General features: G+C 43.6%; 1 protein-coding gene across 1 annotated transcript in view; it reads left to right on the top strand.

Moving 5' to 3' along the window:
• LOC118773832 overlaps nt 1-18,659 on the top strand; it is a 54,430-nt gene that overhangs the window by 33,452 nt on the left and 2,319 nt on the right. Inside the window, exons 2-3 of the mRNA XM_036522922.1 lie at nt 17,414-17,716; nt 18,253-18,372. Of these exons, the coding sequence (XP_036378815.1) occupies nt 17,414-17,716; nt 18,253-18,372 (423 nt within the window). The remainder of the gene's footprint in view (nt 1-17,413; nt 17,717-18,252; nt 18,373-18,659) is intronic.

Here is an 18,659-nt window from a genome sequence, read left to right on the forward strand (position 1 = left end):
TGCCTCTGCCATTGCTAAAGCTGTGTTTTCTGATTTACCAGTTTAAGAGCTGAAGAGGGGTGTTCTACAACAGACGATCAACATATAGCATAGCAACACAGATAGCACTGGAACCTTCTAGATAAAGGAGTAAGAATCATGGAAGGAGCATAAGACCCAAATATCTAGTCAACACATAGAATATGTGTGACGTGTTGTGGTGTCATAAATGCATTACCTGCTCCATATTTACTGCTATTATGACATCATTGCAGCTCCCATCAAATCAGTGAGCATGGAGAGGACCAGAGAGGGAGTCGCCTGCATGTCCCAGGGCATCTACCCCACCCCTCGCGTTTCCTGGTCCACTGATCCACCCACACCATCAGGAACCCTGCAGGACTCCAGACAGCCGACTGCAGATGCCCAGGGACTGTTCTCAGTGAGCATCACAGTGAGGATGCTGGGAAATCTTTCTGACCACGCCTACATCTGCACCGTGTCTAAAGAGGATGGGACCGGGGAGTGGAGGGCCTCGTTCAGACAGCAAGGTACCGCAGCCTGGATTACGTCACCACCACCGATCACCTGAACAGAGGGGAGTGTCTACTGAAGGTACCGCAGCCTGGATTACATCACCAGTTACGTCATCACTGCCAGTAATCTGGCTAGATCTGCTGTGATATTTTTATATTCGCAGCATCCTCCACTCCTGCTTCAGCTGGTCTGCTAGGCCCCTTCTTGGCTCCTTGGTGGGGGAAGGGAGGACACTGGCCCCATCAGCTGTGTTCAGCCAATCTCAACCGCGGTTTCTGTGGGTGGTATTCTCTCTGGGTTTGCTGACTGAGGTCAGCAGACAATTGAGGGGAGAGGTTCAACGCTGAAGGCGCTGTGCCGGAGAGTCCAGCCCAAACAGGTTTTGATGGCTGCTGGGCCCCCTGGTGGGCCCAGACGCACTAGCTCAATAGGGGTGATCACATGGGTATAATCAGCCCCAATTAGCAGCGGGCGCACCAGGTTGAGGGACTGCAGCGGGAGGCCTCTGAGGTGTGCATACCTCTTCTGCAGCTTTGCCACTGGATGGGAATGCTCTGACAAGGCCAGGTGGTCAGCAGTGAAGGCATTCCGTATCCGGTAGGTCTGCTTTGGTCCAGATGCAGGGGAGATCTGGAGTGACACGGCCACTTTGCCTTGCAGGTGGAGCTGTTTGGCTGCAGCTGGGAAGAGGATTGTCCACTCTGAGCCGTCATCAAGCACCGCGTACGTCTCCATGGACCGGCCCTTGTGATGCAGGGTGACCTGAATAACTTTGAACATCACAGGGCTCTGGCCACTCGGCCGGTCCAGGTACAGAGTCTTGGCGGCTGAAGTGTGGATGTGTGTGGATGTGTCTTCTCTTTGGACCTCTTGCTCACCTTGTGCAGTACCTGCCACCACCTCTGGTTCTCTCTGATCCTGGCCACCTTCTCGTCCCTGGAGAGCCGCCTGAAGGTGGCGCACTGGCTGAGGTAGTGCTCGGCGTTGTCGCAGTATGGGCAGTACGCGCTCCTCCTCCCCCCTGGTTTCCCAGCAGGTGGCGCTGTGGGCGATGGCCTCTGGGCTGCAGTGCTGGTGGCCTGGTTGGCTCCGTGCAGGATGCTGGCCCCCTGCCTGGTGGGCTCTGGTGCAGGCCGCTGCTCCTTCTGTCCAGCTGGGGGGCCCTCTCTCCTTGGCTGGCAGCGAGCCTCTAGCTGGAGCCAGGTTGCAAAGTCCAGCAGGGTGTACATCATGGACTCCGGCCTGAGTCGGCTGATGTTCCTCTTGAACCTGCTGAACTGCTCAGATGGGAGCTTCTCCAGGAGGTGCTCCACGTGTGAGCCGCAGGCCAGCTCAGCTTGGCCCTGCCCTCCCAGAGTCTGAAGGAGTCCCACCAGGGCATGAATGCAGAGGGCGAAGTCGTCAAAGGCCTGCCCATCCCCTGGCCAAATCAGAGGTAAGGCCATGATGACCTTAATCTCCCTGGATGCCAGCTGGCGTACTTGCCCGTACCGGTCATCCAGCGCCTTCACCGCTCGCGTGAAGGGGTCAGGGGCCTTGGAGAAGGTGAGCGCCAGCCTCCGGGCCTGGTCGACCTTCAGGTGGTCCAGGAGGATGTGGTACTTGTACTGCTTGGTCTCTTCTGGATCGAGCAGGTTGTCGAGGGCCATCCTGAGCATGGTGTACACAGTCTCATCCTCCTTGGTCAGGTCTGGGAAGGCTGGACCTTCCACCCTCCTGTAGGACCATCTCCTTACCGCAGGGGGCACTGTTCCTGCTGTCTGTGGCAGAGCTGGGGGGCCAGGTTTGTTCCTGGCTGCATGTTCCTCATGCAGTGGTGATTTTGTTTTGTTTTTTTTTGGGGGGGGGGGGGGGGGGTAACAAAACAGGACGCATGTACATTTAGCGTCACCACAACAGCTTTAATTTAAAATTGTAAAACAAAAAAAGATACATTAATACAATTTTGTACTACCGTGGTCAAATTAAAAGTGCTTCCTTTTTTACTTAAACACTATTAAAAATGAAAAGTGCAACTTCAATAAAACGTGGTCGAGTAGCAAGATGCTGTGTTACAACTTTGTCCAAGTCATCATCATATATTTGACACGCTAAGTTTGGAGAGTGCAGTCATGTGATGTTTTGCACAGGTCAACTAGCGCTGGCGCTATCCTGAAAGACAGGTCATGTTTTCAATGTACAAATGTACAAACGCGGACTTAACGATTGCACAAGCGGGCTTGGATGGATGAGGCGGCAGCAGCTCCAGCGGCCACAGCTCCCGGAAACGTTGATGTACAACGAAGAGCCGGGACAGCTGCTTTGTGTGAGGGATCTGTATCATGCCGATACAATGCCTTTTGCCGCTTGTCCTGTACTGTATTTTTTTCGAACACATAGTGCAAAGCAGGTCCTGGGCTCGTTTAATTTGTAACAACATAAGCCAAACGTTTGTCCCATGGGCGTAATTTATGGTAGGGACGGTGGGGATATGTCCCTACCGCTTTTCTGATTACCACTATTTTCACATTAATTGCGTATGTGTTTAAATCAAATATTATTTCCATCGGCTCTACAAAGGGTTAACTCCCTCATGTCCCCACTGGATGAGAAACATACTTTCTGTTGGTGTTTGTTCGCTTTGTCCCCGCCTCCTTTACATGCAGCGATGTGATTTCCTGGAGTGCGCAATGCGGTCTGCGCTTAGTCAGAGGAGAGAGCTCGCTAGAGCGCATTCCAGGCTGTGATCATAACGTTATGGTACCGGTACCAAATTAAACACGTAACGTTGATTGTTTGGTGATATGAAAGACGGAGTCAGCTGTCCTGGGCATACAGTTGTAATAGTCTTGTTAACGTTAGCACTGTACAAACAAAAATAGTTAGACATATTAACGTTATACTAGTAACTGGTATACTTAGCTAACATTAACAGATAACAACATTTAGTTTGCTAGCTAACTACGTTGTGAAAGGGTGTGCTGTAGGGTGATTTTGTGCTATTACTTATGACTTGGGTAACATTAACTGTTCTTGTTCTTCTCGTGTTGGCATTATACATGTTGGCCAAACGAGAGGAGCGTTAGAAATTCTTCCAGAATTGCTCTCATACATGAAAAAAATATATATTTGAAATATATTTTGACGAGAACTTTAAAAATATATGTGAATATTCAAAATTGACCCAATAAGTATATTCTAGTGAAATATATGTCAATTTATTTACTAATTAAATAGATTTACTTATATGTATATTTCTGTTTGTATGTTACTAGTGGTGTTCAATACGATTATTTTTAGTGATTCGGTTCCTTTCGTTCAGTACAGTAAAATGATTCGAATCTTTGACTCACTGATTCGTTCATTTCCATATCCGGGTGGGCAGCATACACGAATCTGTAAATAGTTTTATTTCATTTTAAAAATTACCCTACATTGTTCCAAACATGTCTATTATTAGCCTGCTCTGCGGCAAAACAGCACGTGTGAAAGCAAATGTCAATGAAATTAATAATAATTAAATCGTAATATCCATTACGTTCAACTGCACCATGCTACTCAAGCAATCATGCAGACGCAAAGTAGCCTATTTTTCGTTTTTAGGAAGGTAACAGAACCCCAGATTTTAACGCATACAATATGTACATATCATTTGCTAAAAGTAAAAAATGCACTGAAGAAAAAAGAGCCATGCTTATATCCGAAGCGAAAAACTTTGTTTTACGAGTTTTGAACTAACCAACCCCAAACATTTTAATATACTTGCAGTCACTGCCCCCGCTATCCGTCACGCATAACTGTGTAACAAAGTCACATAGCCTACATAACAAAGTCTGAAAGGAAAAAACATTAATCATAAAGAAAAGCTAACGGCAAAAACAAAAAGAGTCATGGGAACACTCACTTCCTTAGCAGCAGTGGCTAACTATCAACGGCTACAATATATTAGTCTAAGCATCATAATTACTGAATCTTTTTTAAATTATTTCATATGGTGAATGTCGTTTTTTTTTTATTTGTTGTTAATGTAGACATAGTACGCTACAAATGTGATGCACAGGCTTATGCGTCACATTTCTGTTTTGTAGCCTAGGCTACTATGTTGATTTGGACTTTATTCACGTTAAAATGAAATGTGATGTCAACGTTAAATAAATCTAACGTAAAATTGCAGTTGTGATAAACAACAACTGCAATACATTGTGCGCACCTAAAATATGCTACTGTTAAAAATGTAAATATAAAATAATATTCCAGGTAGATGAGCAAAACTAATATTTAATAATATTTTTTAATTTCTATGATAATGGCACAGAAGCTGTGGTGGATATCCCCCTGGTCAGGGCCAAATGGACCAAGGGTCTTCCTCCACATTTTGATGCCTGCCAGAAAATACTCTTTACAGAGTCTGGTGTAAAATGAGTTGTGGTTTATTGCATATGGTGATCAATCACATACAGTAAACCGGGTTGGTCCGCGGAGCAACAGGTGTATATGCGGTGTGTGTATTCACAAGCACTCCCCAATCACTCTGAAAAAACCCCGAAAGCATCTTTCTTTTATGCCTTCACCCTGCCTCCTCCATCAGTTTCATAACACATTTTCTGTACACCATGTTTTTCATTCTGGCATAATCGTCATTCCATAGTTGGCGTTTCCTGTACACGATTGTTGCCAAGCCCACACCTGTTTAATTATCCATCTAAGCCCCAATAACAAGCCTTACTTGTGTAACCGACAGTGTGCCTCTCAGCCACCGTAGCTCTTTCCATTCTTGGCCATGCCCCCCAAGTAGCGCTAGGGTGGCTAACCACTAATTAGCCGAGGTCCCATTTTTGTACATATATGGCCGCTTCGTCAGGTACGCCAGTTCGAGTCCCTTGGTTTATTGCTTTCCCCTACCCCTACCCTACCCCCTACTCCCTACCATTTTTCTACAGTTCATCTCTGGTGGCAGCCATTACCCCTCTGGCGACATTGCTTGCCCTTATTACATTCTCACCCGTTAAGAGTTTATAGCAATAGTTTGCAGACTTGTATTTTAACTTAATTTATTTGTTATAAACTTTTGTATTCAAACTGAAATACTTGTGTCTCTGCTAACTTACCTGCATGTGAGAACCATCTTGTCTCCGTACAATATCTTAGGAGTATAAATTGGAAAGATTTCTTGGGGGGAAATTCCCCAGGTGGCGTAGTCGAGTACCCTAGAGCCAAGACCTTCCGCTTTACGCCCACCAGGTCACACTTGGCATACAGGACCTGCTGAGAGAGGCCAGATTTTTTCAACGGTCGCAGGAAGAATAGACGCTGTTTAGCCTTGTTCAGCAGTGCAGTGGTGTTATATGTCCATGAAAGATCATCGGTGATGTGTATCCCTAGGAATTTAAAGCTTGAGACCCATTCCACCGTGTCGCCATGGATGGAAATGGGGGTGTAGTCCTTGTTACCAGATCTCCGGAAATCAGTGATGAGCTCCTTTGTTTTTCCTGTGTGGAGAGCTAGGTTGTTTGCTGTGCACCACCTCACCAAATGTTGCACCTCTGCTCTATAAGCCGATTCATCACCATGAGCGATCAGGCCTATCACCCTTGTGTCGTCTGCGAACTTTACAATGGTGTTTGAGTTGTATGCAGGAACACAGTCATGAGTGAAGAGCGAGTACAGCATCAGGGAAAGCACACCAGTATTCAGGGTTACGGAGGAGGAGAGATGAGGGCCCAGACGCACCACCTGTGGGCGTCCTGTCAGGAAGCTGGAAATCCAGTTGCACAGTGGTGCGCTGACGCCAAGTAGATGCAGTTTATGGACGAGCTGGGAGGGGCACACGTCCCGGGACTCCATCTGGTCCTATAGAAAGTACTATAGTATATTGTGTAGAATTTCAGGAAATGCAATGAAAAATTCCTAAATATTCTGGGGTAGTGTGGTGACTTCACCACTCCCCGCCTCTACCGGTCAGGCCGGAGGATCCTTTCCGTTCTTGTGCCTTCAGTATGCTATATCAAATATAGAAATAACAATCTCCAAAATTAATACAAATTATACCTCAAAGTCTGATGTAAATAGGTTTATTGTATATGGATCAGAAATCACAAAGCAGTCACACCCTCTCTTGAGACCCAGGTCTGAAATAGCACCTCAAATCCTCCTTCTTTTATACATTTTTCTAACCCTTCCCATCGCTGAGCTCACCTGCCAGCTCCCACTCTCAGGGTCCACCCTCTTTATCTCTTTTTCAATTTAATCACATTTTTACACAATTATTTATTTATTTCTCTCAATCATTCTTAATTTTTCTTGGCTTTTTCTTCCAATATTTTCATGCCAAGCCAAGCTATATTTTTTAAAAATAGATGGCGCCCTCCCAAAATTTAGATTGGAAATCACCCAGGCCTCTTGGGTCCCTTACACCTGTCCTGCAATAACCTTAAGCATGCACAGTGAACTTAATACAACCTTTTGCAGTGAGCTCATGCTAATACACAGTGTTGCTAGGAAAACATAGTTTTTTCTACCACAGAAGGACCCCCAGACTTCCTGTCAAATTTATGCCCCACCACTTTCCAAATCAAACCCACACCCTTGGTTTGTCATTACCATTTTCATCTAACCAAGCCTATCGCCATTTATTTTCACTTCCCACTCAATTGTGCTTGTGTCTGCACCAACCTCAACACGTTTCGCTTCCATACTCCATCTATTTGCATGCATGCCAGCCTATTGTGCAGTAATCAACTGATACGGTCCCCGCAAATTCCTCCTGGCACCGCCTCACAGAAAGTTGAAACTAGTTGCCGATTGGATAAGAACAATGCTCTCGTGCCAGTTCGTCTCATAAACAGGTTACCATTGGTTAAAACTCATCCGAAAAAACACCACGTCAGCGACTGCTTTTAATACAATTCCGTTCCGGTCTGGTAACGTCAGAGTTCGTATAGGCTGCGCTAGTAATAATTCATTGCCTGATCTAAAATCTCTGCACGCCGGATTTCCGGCGTGGGGCCAGAGATCTTTAACCTATGATATTAAACTCACTCGAAGAGGTGAAATATAATGGGTCTCGCTAATAAAGTTGTGTTCAAAGAAAATGAAAGTAAGTGGCTAGTTGGCTCGTAAATTAGATGGTCCAGACTTAACGTTACTATACTGTGTGTCACATTAGACATTAAACTGGCTAGCTGTAGTGCTCGTTACCCGTTTGCTCGTTTAGCTATCTGACTATATGTTAGCCAGTGGCTATGCGTTAGCCAAGTACAACCTGCCCTGGCCACGAAAATATTCGCTAAAAATCAACAAAATGACTTTTGTGCAATATTTCACTTGCAGTAAGTCATTCATACCAGTGTGGAACTACTAAAACTGTCAGAGTGTTAAGTCATTTTGTTTGTTTTTAGTGAATATTTTTCTTTTTTTCTGAAAAATGTTCACTTAAAATCAACAAAATTACTACTAACCTTGAAGGTTGTAGTAGTTCCACACTGATATGAGTGACTTTTACGTGTAGTAATGAATGTCTTTTACTTGTAGTAAGTAATTAATCTTAATGTGCATCTACTTTTTCAAAATTGATGTAGTGCTGTTGTAGCAGGATTAATGTTGACATTATTATTTCACTAGTATTTCATATCCATGTTGCTGGGATTAGCTATTTTTTTTTAGTAATTCATTTCTTTGTGGTCGCCTATCTGCTTTTATTTTGTTTAATTGTTTTGGTGTTCTTCCTGTGTTGAGGCATTTTGGGATTGTAGTGATTCATGGGAGGTCACTTGAAAAGGGGTGTGGCTAACAAAGGGTTAAGTCCCTTGCGCATCCATATTTCTCCCCTTTTACTGTACGCTCTAATGATCGAGGTGGAAACGTTCAATTCCACATCGTGGATCCTCTTATGTTCTGTTATATGCACTCTTATGCAGGCGCTCTTATGCAGACTGGCAATAAATGTGGATGCAGCTACGTCGTCGTGGGTCTCCGTCTTTAAGGAGGAAAATACATCGCAGAGTACAAATTGAGCCGGTTACACTGTATCCCTACAACAGGACTTCTGTGACATTTCACTTGTAAGTCAGTCATCTCACTGGGAGGCGACGACAAACAACAGAGTTAGAAATTTTAATTTACTTGATTTTTATTGAGCTTTTAAAATTAAATATACTGTATTTTATAATGGTACTTTTTTTTATTTCACAGCATGCCATCTGCTACTACAACCAGCAGCTGAAGGAGAGTATAACCGCTTAGACTCCTTTCTTCCTTCAGTTCAGTACGTGCATTTTTCGACGGTCCCTTACAAAACGCAGCAACTGAAGAGATGACTAGTTACTGTGTTCAGAAAACAAATATCGAAAATTTCAGCCGTTATGTCATGTTGTAGCAGATTCTGTATCTCTTCCTGAAACAGATAATGCCGCTTTTGTCTTTTTAAGAAGTGCCGTCTTCGGGATATAGGTGAGGAAAAAGCGAATATCCCAGTATAAAACCAACTTTACCACGCTGGCCACGTAGTGACGACCACAATGTGTTTCTAGTTTCTAATGGTCTAGTGCCATTTCTACTTTTCTCTGGGATGGGAAGAGGAAGTTAAACCGCTCGTAGTATGCGCAGGCTCTGACGGATATACCAAACAGAAACTCGGCGGCTCTTCGTGGTGCGTCGCTGCGCTTGCTGGTGCTGTATGTGGTGAGTTATACATGCAGTTTGCATTTCAGTCGCTCTCTCTATGTGTTTTAAATCACCAACTTTCAGTTTTAAATTTCCGTCCAGTCAGGGCTCAGGAGATTAGGCCAGGGAAATAGAAAAGCACGACAACTAATGTTCTGTGTTTTTTGCTAATAATAGTTTGTTTCCTGGTCATACAGTTCGGAGTATATGCCAAGGTGTTTGCATTGAAGTACTGGTGACACCGTTGCTGAATTTTTTGGGGGTTTCCGGTGAGGTTGGTGGTTTGGGGGGGGGGGGGGGGGGGGTGTAGTGAGGGAAGCCGCCAGGTGAGTACAGACACTTGATGGATGAAAACAAAATACTATATAACCACACTTGTAACTATTTGTACTATCTGAGCATGCAAACTAAACACAAGCAGGCAACTTGGTCAGCATAGTATAATTTTTTTTCTTTTAATATTCAAATGACAGTATAGTGCTATAACGACATCAAGTAAATCATTATATAACCGTGCCTTTATATGCGAACACATAAGCAAGTTCCGGAAGAGCTACCAAGCGCGCATTTCGTTCAGGAACAGTTTTCATGCAAAATACATTTCAGTGAACTATGGCTTGTGCTCAGTCCAGGGGAGGGGGCAGGCGCATGCTGTGCTCCGGGGGTGTGGGTCTGTTCCTGTGCAGGTGCAGGAGGGGAGGAGGGGGCAGCGAGGAGTTGAGGAGCCTGACTGCGTGAGGGAAAAAGCTCTTGCAGTGTCTGGCAGTGACAGTACGGATGCTCCGGTACCTTCTGCCAGACGGCAGGGGGGTGGACAGTCCGTGGGAGGGGTGGGAAGGGTCTGTGGCGATACAGGTTGCCCGCTGGGTGCAGTGGTTCTGGAAGAGTTCTTCCATGGTTGGAAGAGGGACCCCGATGATCCGCTCAAGGACTTGTGGTCAGCGATGTTGCAGTTCCCGAACCAGACGGTGATGCAGCTGCAGAGGATGCTCTCTGTGGTCCCTGGGTAAAAGGTGGTGAGGATGGGAGGGGGGAGGCTGGCTTTCTTCAGCTTCCGCAGGAAGTGGAGACGTTGCTGGGCCTTTTTGGTTATGGTGGTGGTGTTGAGTGTGCAGGTGAGGTCCCTCGCTATGTGCACTCCCAGGAACTTGACGCTGTTGACTGTCTCCACGGCAGAGCCGTCGATGTCCAAGGGGGTGTAAACAGCAGGGCTCTTCCTGAAGTCAACAATCATCTCTTTAGTTTTTTCAACGTTAAGAGACGGCTTGTTGTCTCGACACCAGTCCACCAGCTGACTGACCTCTGCTCTGTGTGCGGACTCATCGTTGTTGCTGATGAGCCCCACCACTGTCGCATCATCTGCAAACTTGATGATGTGATTAGAGCTGTGCTGGGCAGCACAGTCATGTGTCAGCAGCGTGAACAACAGTGGGCTCAGCACACAGCCCTGGGGGGCACCGGTGCTCAGTTTCATGACCCTGGAGGTGTTCCTTCCTATACTGACAGACTGAGGCCTGTCAGTCAGGAAGTCCAGGATCCAATTACAGAGGGCGGTGTTCATGCCCAATAAGCTCAAAGTCCCTACCAGCCTCTGCGGAATGATTGTGTTGAACGCTGAGCTGAAGTCTATGAACAGCATTCTGGCATAATTGTTATTTCTGTGGGAGAGGGTGAGGTGGAGGGCAGTAGTGATGGCATCAGTAAGTGGCTGTGTGTTAGTCAGTGGCTATACGTTAGCCAAATACAACCTGGCCACGTAGTGACGACCACACTGTGTTTCAGTGGATGTCTGGTGACTTCTCTCTGGGACGGGAAGAGGAAGTTAAACCGCCAGAAATGATATTGTGCGCAGACTGTGCGGCAGCTCTAACGGTTATTCAGAGCAGACTCAGCTGCCCTCTCTGTGTCTTCTGTACACTGGACTTTGCGCTTTGAGAAAGTCTACCTGGAGAACATGATCAGTATGTGGGGATTTTGTTAGCCTGTCAGCAGCCTTCCAGAATAAGTTTCAATCCAATCAGGGCAGATGGGTGAGTGAGATGGAAAAACAGCAAAGGAAAAGTTAAAAAAAAAAAAAAAAAAGGAAAGTAAAAATTGGTACTGTGGTCTCTGACCTTAAAGCAGTTTTTTTTTCCGGGGGGGGGAGGGCGCAAAATAATGCATGGTGCAGATTAAAGGGATGTTTTACCGCTATAAGCAGCTGTTTTATATGTTGAATGAAGTTAATTTCCTCTCTTAGACAGTAAAAATGTAAAAATGTTGTCACAAAAAAGTTCTGTAATCGTGCTCCATCAGAAGAAGTTTGGTAGGCTCCATAAGGTTGATGAATAAAAAATGCATTTATTTAACAAAATAACGTGTTTCCACAAAATAATGAATAGGCCTGTTTGGATAGAATAGGCTTTTCTGTATGTAGGACTTCATAATTACCGTAACATACATTTTGCCTTTCTGACACCTTTCATAACGCTTCATTAGCTTTAACGCTGGCTCACTAACTAAGCAAATTTGCTGCCTGGCAACTACTTGTACCTGTAGACTCACTGAACGTGATTTTGATTCTCACTGTTTGTAATGGGGATACTTATATATATTCTACACTCTAAAAAAGTAGTGAGTTAGTGGGTGGGTTAGTGAGTAAATCTTAAAATCGAGAGCTTTTTCAGCATAAAAAATTAAGTTTGTTACATGTACATGTTTTATTCAGTTGATAACTCATCTTAAGAAGTTAATCAAAATGAAGATAAAGAAAACTTAGTCTTAACTTAGATATATATCAATTTTGAATAAACATTTTTGCCTTCACTTAACAATTGAAAAGTTGCCGCAGTGTAGCATAGTGGTTAAGGAGCAGGACTCGAGACCAAAAGGTTGCTGGTTTGATTCTCCACTGGGGAACCCTTGAGCAAGGTACTTAACACCCAGTTGCCTCAGTAAAATATCTCGCTGTATAAATGGATAATATTGGAAGTCGCCCTGGATAAGAGCGTCTGCTAAAAGCCAGTAACATAATGTTATGTATTAAGTTAGTGCAACTCGTATATCTACACGCTAATGCAGCGATCGTAGAGTTGGGTAGTGGGCGGAGCTTCCCAGCATGCCTTGTTGCGATGGACTGTTATTTTACCCATGATGAGTGTGACTGTGTTCCTCTTTTATGTAGTTCCCTCCTACGAGGTCAATATGTGTGTTTTTCTGGTCATGATGTCATTAATGTAAGCTGGGTTATGAAACTGTTTAGTGGCAGAGTCATTGTTTTGAAATTAAAACCCAGTTTGCTATATTTGGTGTTAGAAGCAATACTGAATCTATGTTATGTTCCTTTCTTGATTAACTGAAACATTGTTTCCAAAAAAAAAAAAAAAATAGAAGCAGGAGGAAGAAGATGATATCACTCCAGGAGACAGAAGAGCTCATTGTGCAGCTACAGCGTGAGGGGGCACAGCTTAATATCACCAAATACTTTTTCATTAAAATTAAAAAATGGCTAACTAGTGCATAATATTAACCTCCTTGTGTGGCTCTGTAATTACACATGTATCCTATGCACAATACATAATGAATAAGTAGCTAAATAGTGTATAATATAGATGGCAAATCGGACGTAGTTCTATATAGCACAGTAACATGTTGATGTTGCTAATTATTTGGTTTATTAACTCCTACTTGATTATATTATACATGGGTTTATTTGCTAATGATTATAGCAACCATACAAGACAAAGTTATGAAAAGGCCTCATAAGTTCTTAATTATGTTTTATATTGCTCTAATAACTGCCAAGTTGGTGATTAGTGCCTGACTTATTAGTAGTTTATCAATGTGTGGTTATGGACCCCTAAAATAAAGTACCCAAACAGCTTCCATTTCCATTCCAGTCCATGCTGTGCAGTGGACAGGTCAGCGTTCTGCACTATTTGTTGACAGACAGTGGTGCCACTCTGAGACTGAGAGACAGAGAGATTCAGGTTTTATTACCAATAGAGCTTACAGTGAATGGAACCCTATCACAAGCCTGTGTTACCGTGGCAACCACTTTCAGTAAAGTTTCTGTCGTCTGTGGAAGAACTCGCTCAGAACTTTCCTGCACAGACTGATAAGTTTGTTTTTAATATCAATGAAATTTCTCAAATCAAATGTCAATACATAAATACAATAATCAGCTCTATAAAGGTTTACAAAGGATATTTGTCTGTACCTATCCTATCTATTGACTATATTTCTAAAGAAATACAGAGATACAAAGACTCATCTGTCCTGTTACTCACTGGATTAAGTTAACCATTTAACAAGGCCTCTTTCTTAAAGCCTGGAGATCAGCTACTGAAACTGAGGGATTCATTATATGCTGCAAACTACAGGCCTTTCCCCATACTTCCTGTCACCTCCAGATTTGCGGATAATGGATGGCAGAACAACATCATCCAAGCCATGACCGCTCTTCTCTGAATCCAATGCCATTTTCGTTGTGGATTATGGTGCTTAAACTGGAGCAGTGTTTCTAGAAAGCTTAAGAAAGCTTTTCACACTATTAACCACGTATTTCAAAGGTACATATTTCAAAGCTGTCCCTTGTAACTTTTTAACCTTTTAACCCCTGTTTGGAAATGGATAGAATGCTACCTTAGTGTGAAGGTGGGCAAAGCACAGTCTTCCTCCCATAAGTGCTCTATAGGTGTCCCACAAGGATCAGTTTTAGGTCAGTGTCTGTTCAGTTTATATATTAATGACTGCTTTCAGTCTGCTCTGTTGTAGATGTTCAGATTTATACTGATGATACTTTATATGTATATGAAAAGAACAGTACAAATTGGTCATGGCTTTTACTTCATGACTTATCTCCCTGCTGGTTGAAATACTTTTGTCTACACTTAAATGGTAGTAAAACTGTATGTTTGTTCTTTTCTAAAAGGCCTATGTGTACACAAATGTGTATGTATTAAACTTAAAATAGCGGGTGATTTCAAATACCCTCTGATCGTTTTAGACTCAAACCGTTCTTTCAGAAAGCATGCTAAAAGGTGGCTAAAGAAGTAAGACTCAGCCTTCGCAGCTTTAGGTAAAAATGCAATTCTCAGCCACTAAGCTGTACATTCTATGCTATATATATATATATATATATAATATATATATATATATATATATATATATATATATATATATATACATATATATATATATATATATATATATATATATATAATTATTTATTTTATTTATTTATTTTTTTCTTCATTTTTCTTACTGCCTACCAAGGGTGTCACTAAGCAGGATGTTTTATTAAAGCAAACAAAGAACAGACAAAAAACAGAATAGGTACAATCATTGTAGCATCTTGGGTAAATATCATTTATTTAGCCTTGAATACTTCATGAAATACACACATGCATGTCAGTACTTCAGCTTGATGTCTTGCTAGTCTTGTGTTTCTCTGTCCTCCTGTCTGTCAGTGTGGGTGCGTCTTTGTTTTTGGTTTTGCGTGAATGTGCTTTTGTTTCTGTTTACAGACCCATGTTCTCTGTCGGCCCACCTGCTGTCCCGCCTATCTGCCCTGCTGCCGCACCCACCACCTGAAACCCAGCCTGCACACCTGGTCCCTGTTAACTCATCAATAGCCAACTTTTCAGCTGCTGGGTGGAGTCTCAGCCATGGCAGGGCCTCGTCTGGCCGTCACCATCGTCCTCCTGTGGATACTGACTCTGACTGAATGCCAAGGTAACACAAAACCCACTTTCCACCTTCACTCTCACCTGCTGTGCTTATAGCTGCTCTTTTTTTCTCCTCACTCCTGCAGTATGTGTTTAATGTTGAGAAAGCGCTAGGAACCCTTCACAAAAAGTTTATTGGGTGAGGTGAACATTCATATCTGTGGATTCTGGATATGTTTTGATACTTACAGTGGTTTGTTCAGTTTAAGGTGGATAAAAGATAACCATTAAAGATAACCGTTGAGATACAGACATGTTGTTTTTTGAGTTGTGTGTGCTAAGATTGATCTTGGTGTGTGGTACATTACAGGGTAAGGGAATGGTCTGGGAGGTTTAGCAGGGAATTCAGAAGTGATGGATTTGGATTTGATGGTATTATGTGGTTAAATATTTTTAAGTTTAGATTGTGTGGTAATGAGTACTGTTGTGTCAGTTAAACAAAAGGGAAGAATTACCCATTGTGTTAAGTGCTCCAGGCTGGTTCTTCTTGCATGTTGCTTTGTTTTAAATAAGTTATTGTTTTTGTAAGTTTGTTCCTTCTCTTTATTGTTTGTGAGAAATGCACACTGACCTGTCAGGAAGGCTGGGTTGATGGAAGGTTAGTTAGTTTAATTTGCCACTCAATTCACATTGAGTTTGACAGATGCTGAAACATGCAGACAGGTTCTGACTATGTAAAGTTAAATGGTTGTTATCACATCAGTCTGTTACTGTTTATTACTTTCATATCAGTCATCCACACAAACATACACAGCTCAAGAGTAATATAGAGATGTAATCCAGTATCTTTCTCAGGAGCACAGCAAAGGATCGAACCTGCAACCCTTCGGTTAGGAGCCCGGCTCCCTAACAGCTGATCCACTCTGCTGTGTGTTCTTCCTCTGCAGACACACCTGTTACCTGCCTCTTCTCTGAGGCCTGTGTGCTGCCGTGCAGATTCAAACCCTCACCTGAAGAGGCCATTACCTGGCAAACACTGGCTGGATGGGAGGTCATCACCATCCACAGCTACTACCATGGCAACGATCAGCTAGAGCACCAAGACGGGCGCTACAAAGGACGGACCTCTCTCTTTGGGGACCTGATCTCCCACGGCAACGCATCCCTGCTGCTACGGTACACCAGCATTCAGGACCAGGGCAGATACAGATGTCAAACCCACAACCAGAGGTCCTTTGTGAGCCTGAGAGTGGAGGGTAAGTCTCCCCACAACCATCTCCTGCTAATGCCCTCATGACCCACAGTGTTCCTGGTGTTTAACAGAATGCCTCTCTGGGTATCCCTGGTATTCATTGGCCCTTTCCATTACTGCCCTGAAATAATAAAATAGCTTAACAAGTCAAAAAGGGTTTAATAAAATAATCTATACATAACTGATGCCATACAGGTTTAGGATTACAATACTCTGCTCCAAGAATATCATGTACCTACATAGTCGATTAAAACATCCATTAACCGATGTAGCCTTGAAATATGTAATGAATATATACACACATACATACATGCATACGCACGCACGCACGTACGCGCGCACACACACACACACACACATATACATATATATATATATATATATATATAAACCCAATTAAAAGGCTGTTCTAATTTGCTGCATCACTGTGAACATTCTTGAAGGGGTGTGGTTTGCTCAAGCAATGTATTGTGGGTAGTAATGAGTTGCAAACATCAGTTGAAGAGGATGGTACATGTGCAGTTTCCTCTCACTTCAGTGTCGCTTAACCCTTATCATAAAAAAATTCTGTCAAAATTTATTTGGTTTTGAAATCTCACATTCCAGGCAAACATATGGATGATGTGACAACAAATTTAATGACAAGCTTGCCGATGAAACCTTCATGTGTCCCAGCTAGACTGTGCACAGGAAGTAGATGCTTTACTGTCATTGTGACATCACTGCAGCTCCCATCAAATCAGTGAGCATGGAGAGGACCAGAGAGGGAGTGGCCTGCATGTCCCAGGGCATCTACCCCACCCCTCGCGTTTCCTGGTCCACTGATCCACCCACACCATCAGGAACCCTGCAGGACTCCAGCCAGCTGACTGCAGATGCCCAGGGACTGTTCTCAGTGAGCAGCACAGTGAGGATGCTGGGAAATCCTTCTGACCACGCCTACATCTGCTCCATGTCCAAAGAGGACGGGACCGGGGAGTGGAGGGCCTCGTTCAGACTGCAAGGTACCGCAGCCTGGATTACATCACCACCACCGATCTCCTGAACAGAGGGGAGCATTTACTGAGGGCAGAATGAGGCTTCATGAACCCCAGAATGGGTGTGGCCTTCAGGCTCTGTCATTGACTCTTTGACCTTCAGTTTCATTGAGGTCTTCCAATACCTAGTTTAATCTTCACTGGCAATAATCTTGATAGAGCCAGTTACTTTATTGACCCACTTAATAACCCAGAACAGAAATAATATCAGAGATTAACCTTTGTGTGCATCAGTGTGATCATCTTACTGGACCGGGTCTGTCAGGGTGTGGAGGGCTTGCTCTAAGTGTAACTCAGCTTGTGTTTGATTGTTCTTTCAGAGGACATCCATAGAAAAGTGGGCCAAACCCTGGCCATCCCCTGCCCTGTACCAAAGCCCAGCCTCCAGAACTTCACTCAGACCTGGACCTTCATGGGACAAACCCCGCCCATCCTCACACACAACAGCGGCACCTCACACCGGCATATCTCAGACCTGTGGAAGAACCGGGTTCAGGACCTTTTAGAAACCGGGTCGCTCCTGATCCAGAACCCAGAGGGCCAGAACCTCACAGGAACGTACACCTGCAAGGTGTTAGCCGACCGGACCCTGCAGCTGGTGCAGACATATGTCAGATTTACAGGTACAGATCCAGGAAGTGAAAGATAAAGAGGAGAAACTAAATAAAACTCAGCTGAGCTGGTCTGGAGCCACAGAGAGCTTCACTTTAATTCAATTCTGTGCTTTATTTGTATCCTTAAGTAAATTTGTTTTGCACCAGAATACAGTGAGTAGAGTGTCCTCCATAGTGTTACACGGACAGCTACACAGATGCAAAACTGCATTGTTTCATATTTTAGGAGCTCGTTAAAGAACATGCAGGCACGGTCTCTAAGATGCTATATTGTAGGCTTATGTGTGTTCAGTGTGCAAAGATATTCCTTACTTTTGGCTTTCCAGCATATTTATATCAATGAAGTCACTGATGTATGCTGGGAGTTGAAGTCATATCTTCCCATTTCAAGTTATATACAATATGAATGTACTGCCCGTTTCTGCTTAGAAAGAGTGTCTATAAAAAAAGTCATTCTTAGACTCCTCCTTCATGACTGGCTTTGGTTCAGGGTGAAAATGCTATCAGCTGTAACCCCCTCTGAAGAAGTGTGTCTTTATTTACAGGTGCAGATGAGCATTCTAGGAGTGACACCCTGCACCCTGCTGCTATTGTTGGTATTGCAGTTGCTGTTGTTTTTCTTGTTCTTCTTGTGACAGGACTCCTCATAGTAGCATGGAGAAAAGGTACAGAGAAATATGAACTCTTTGGACCTCATTATTTCAAGACCAAGAATTTAAAACTGCTTTACAGTGTAGTACAGTGGTAATCAAACCAGGCTGACATCCATAAAGCTCATGCACATACACACACTCACATAAAAAACAAAAATGCACATGCACACACATACAAATAAAAAAAAAAAAAAAGCAAAAATTCTAGGAGTGTCACCAGGAACCATACTGCCACTGCTGCTGCTGCTGCTGCTGTTCTTGTTGGTCTTGGTCTTGTGGCAGTATTCTTATTCAGAGCA

The sequence above is a fragment of the Megalops cyprinoides genome, chromosome 2 (assembly GCF_013368585.1).
Source record: "Megalops cyprinoides isolate fMegCyp1 chromosome 2, fMegCyp1.pri, whole genome shotgun sequence".
Lineage (NCBI taxonomy): Eukaryota > Metazoa > Chordata > Actinopteri > Elopiformes > Megalopidae > Megalops > Megalops cyprinoides.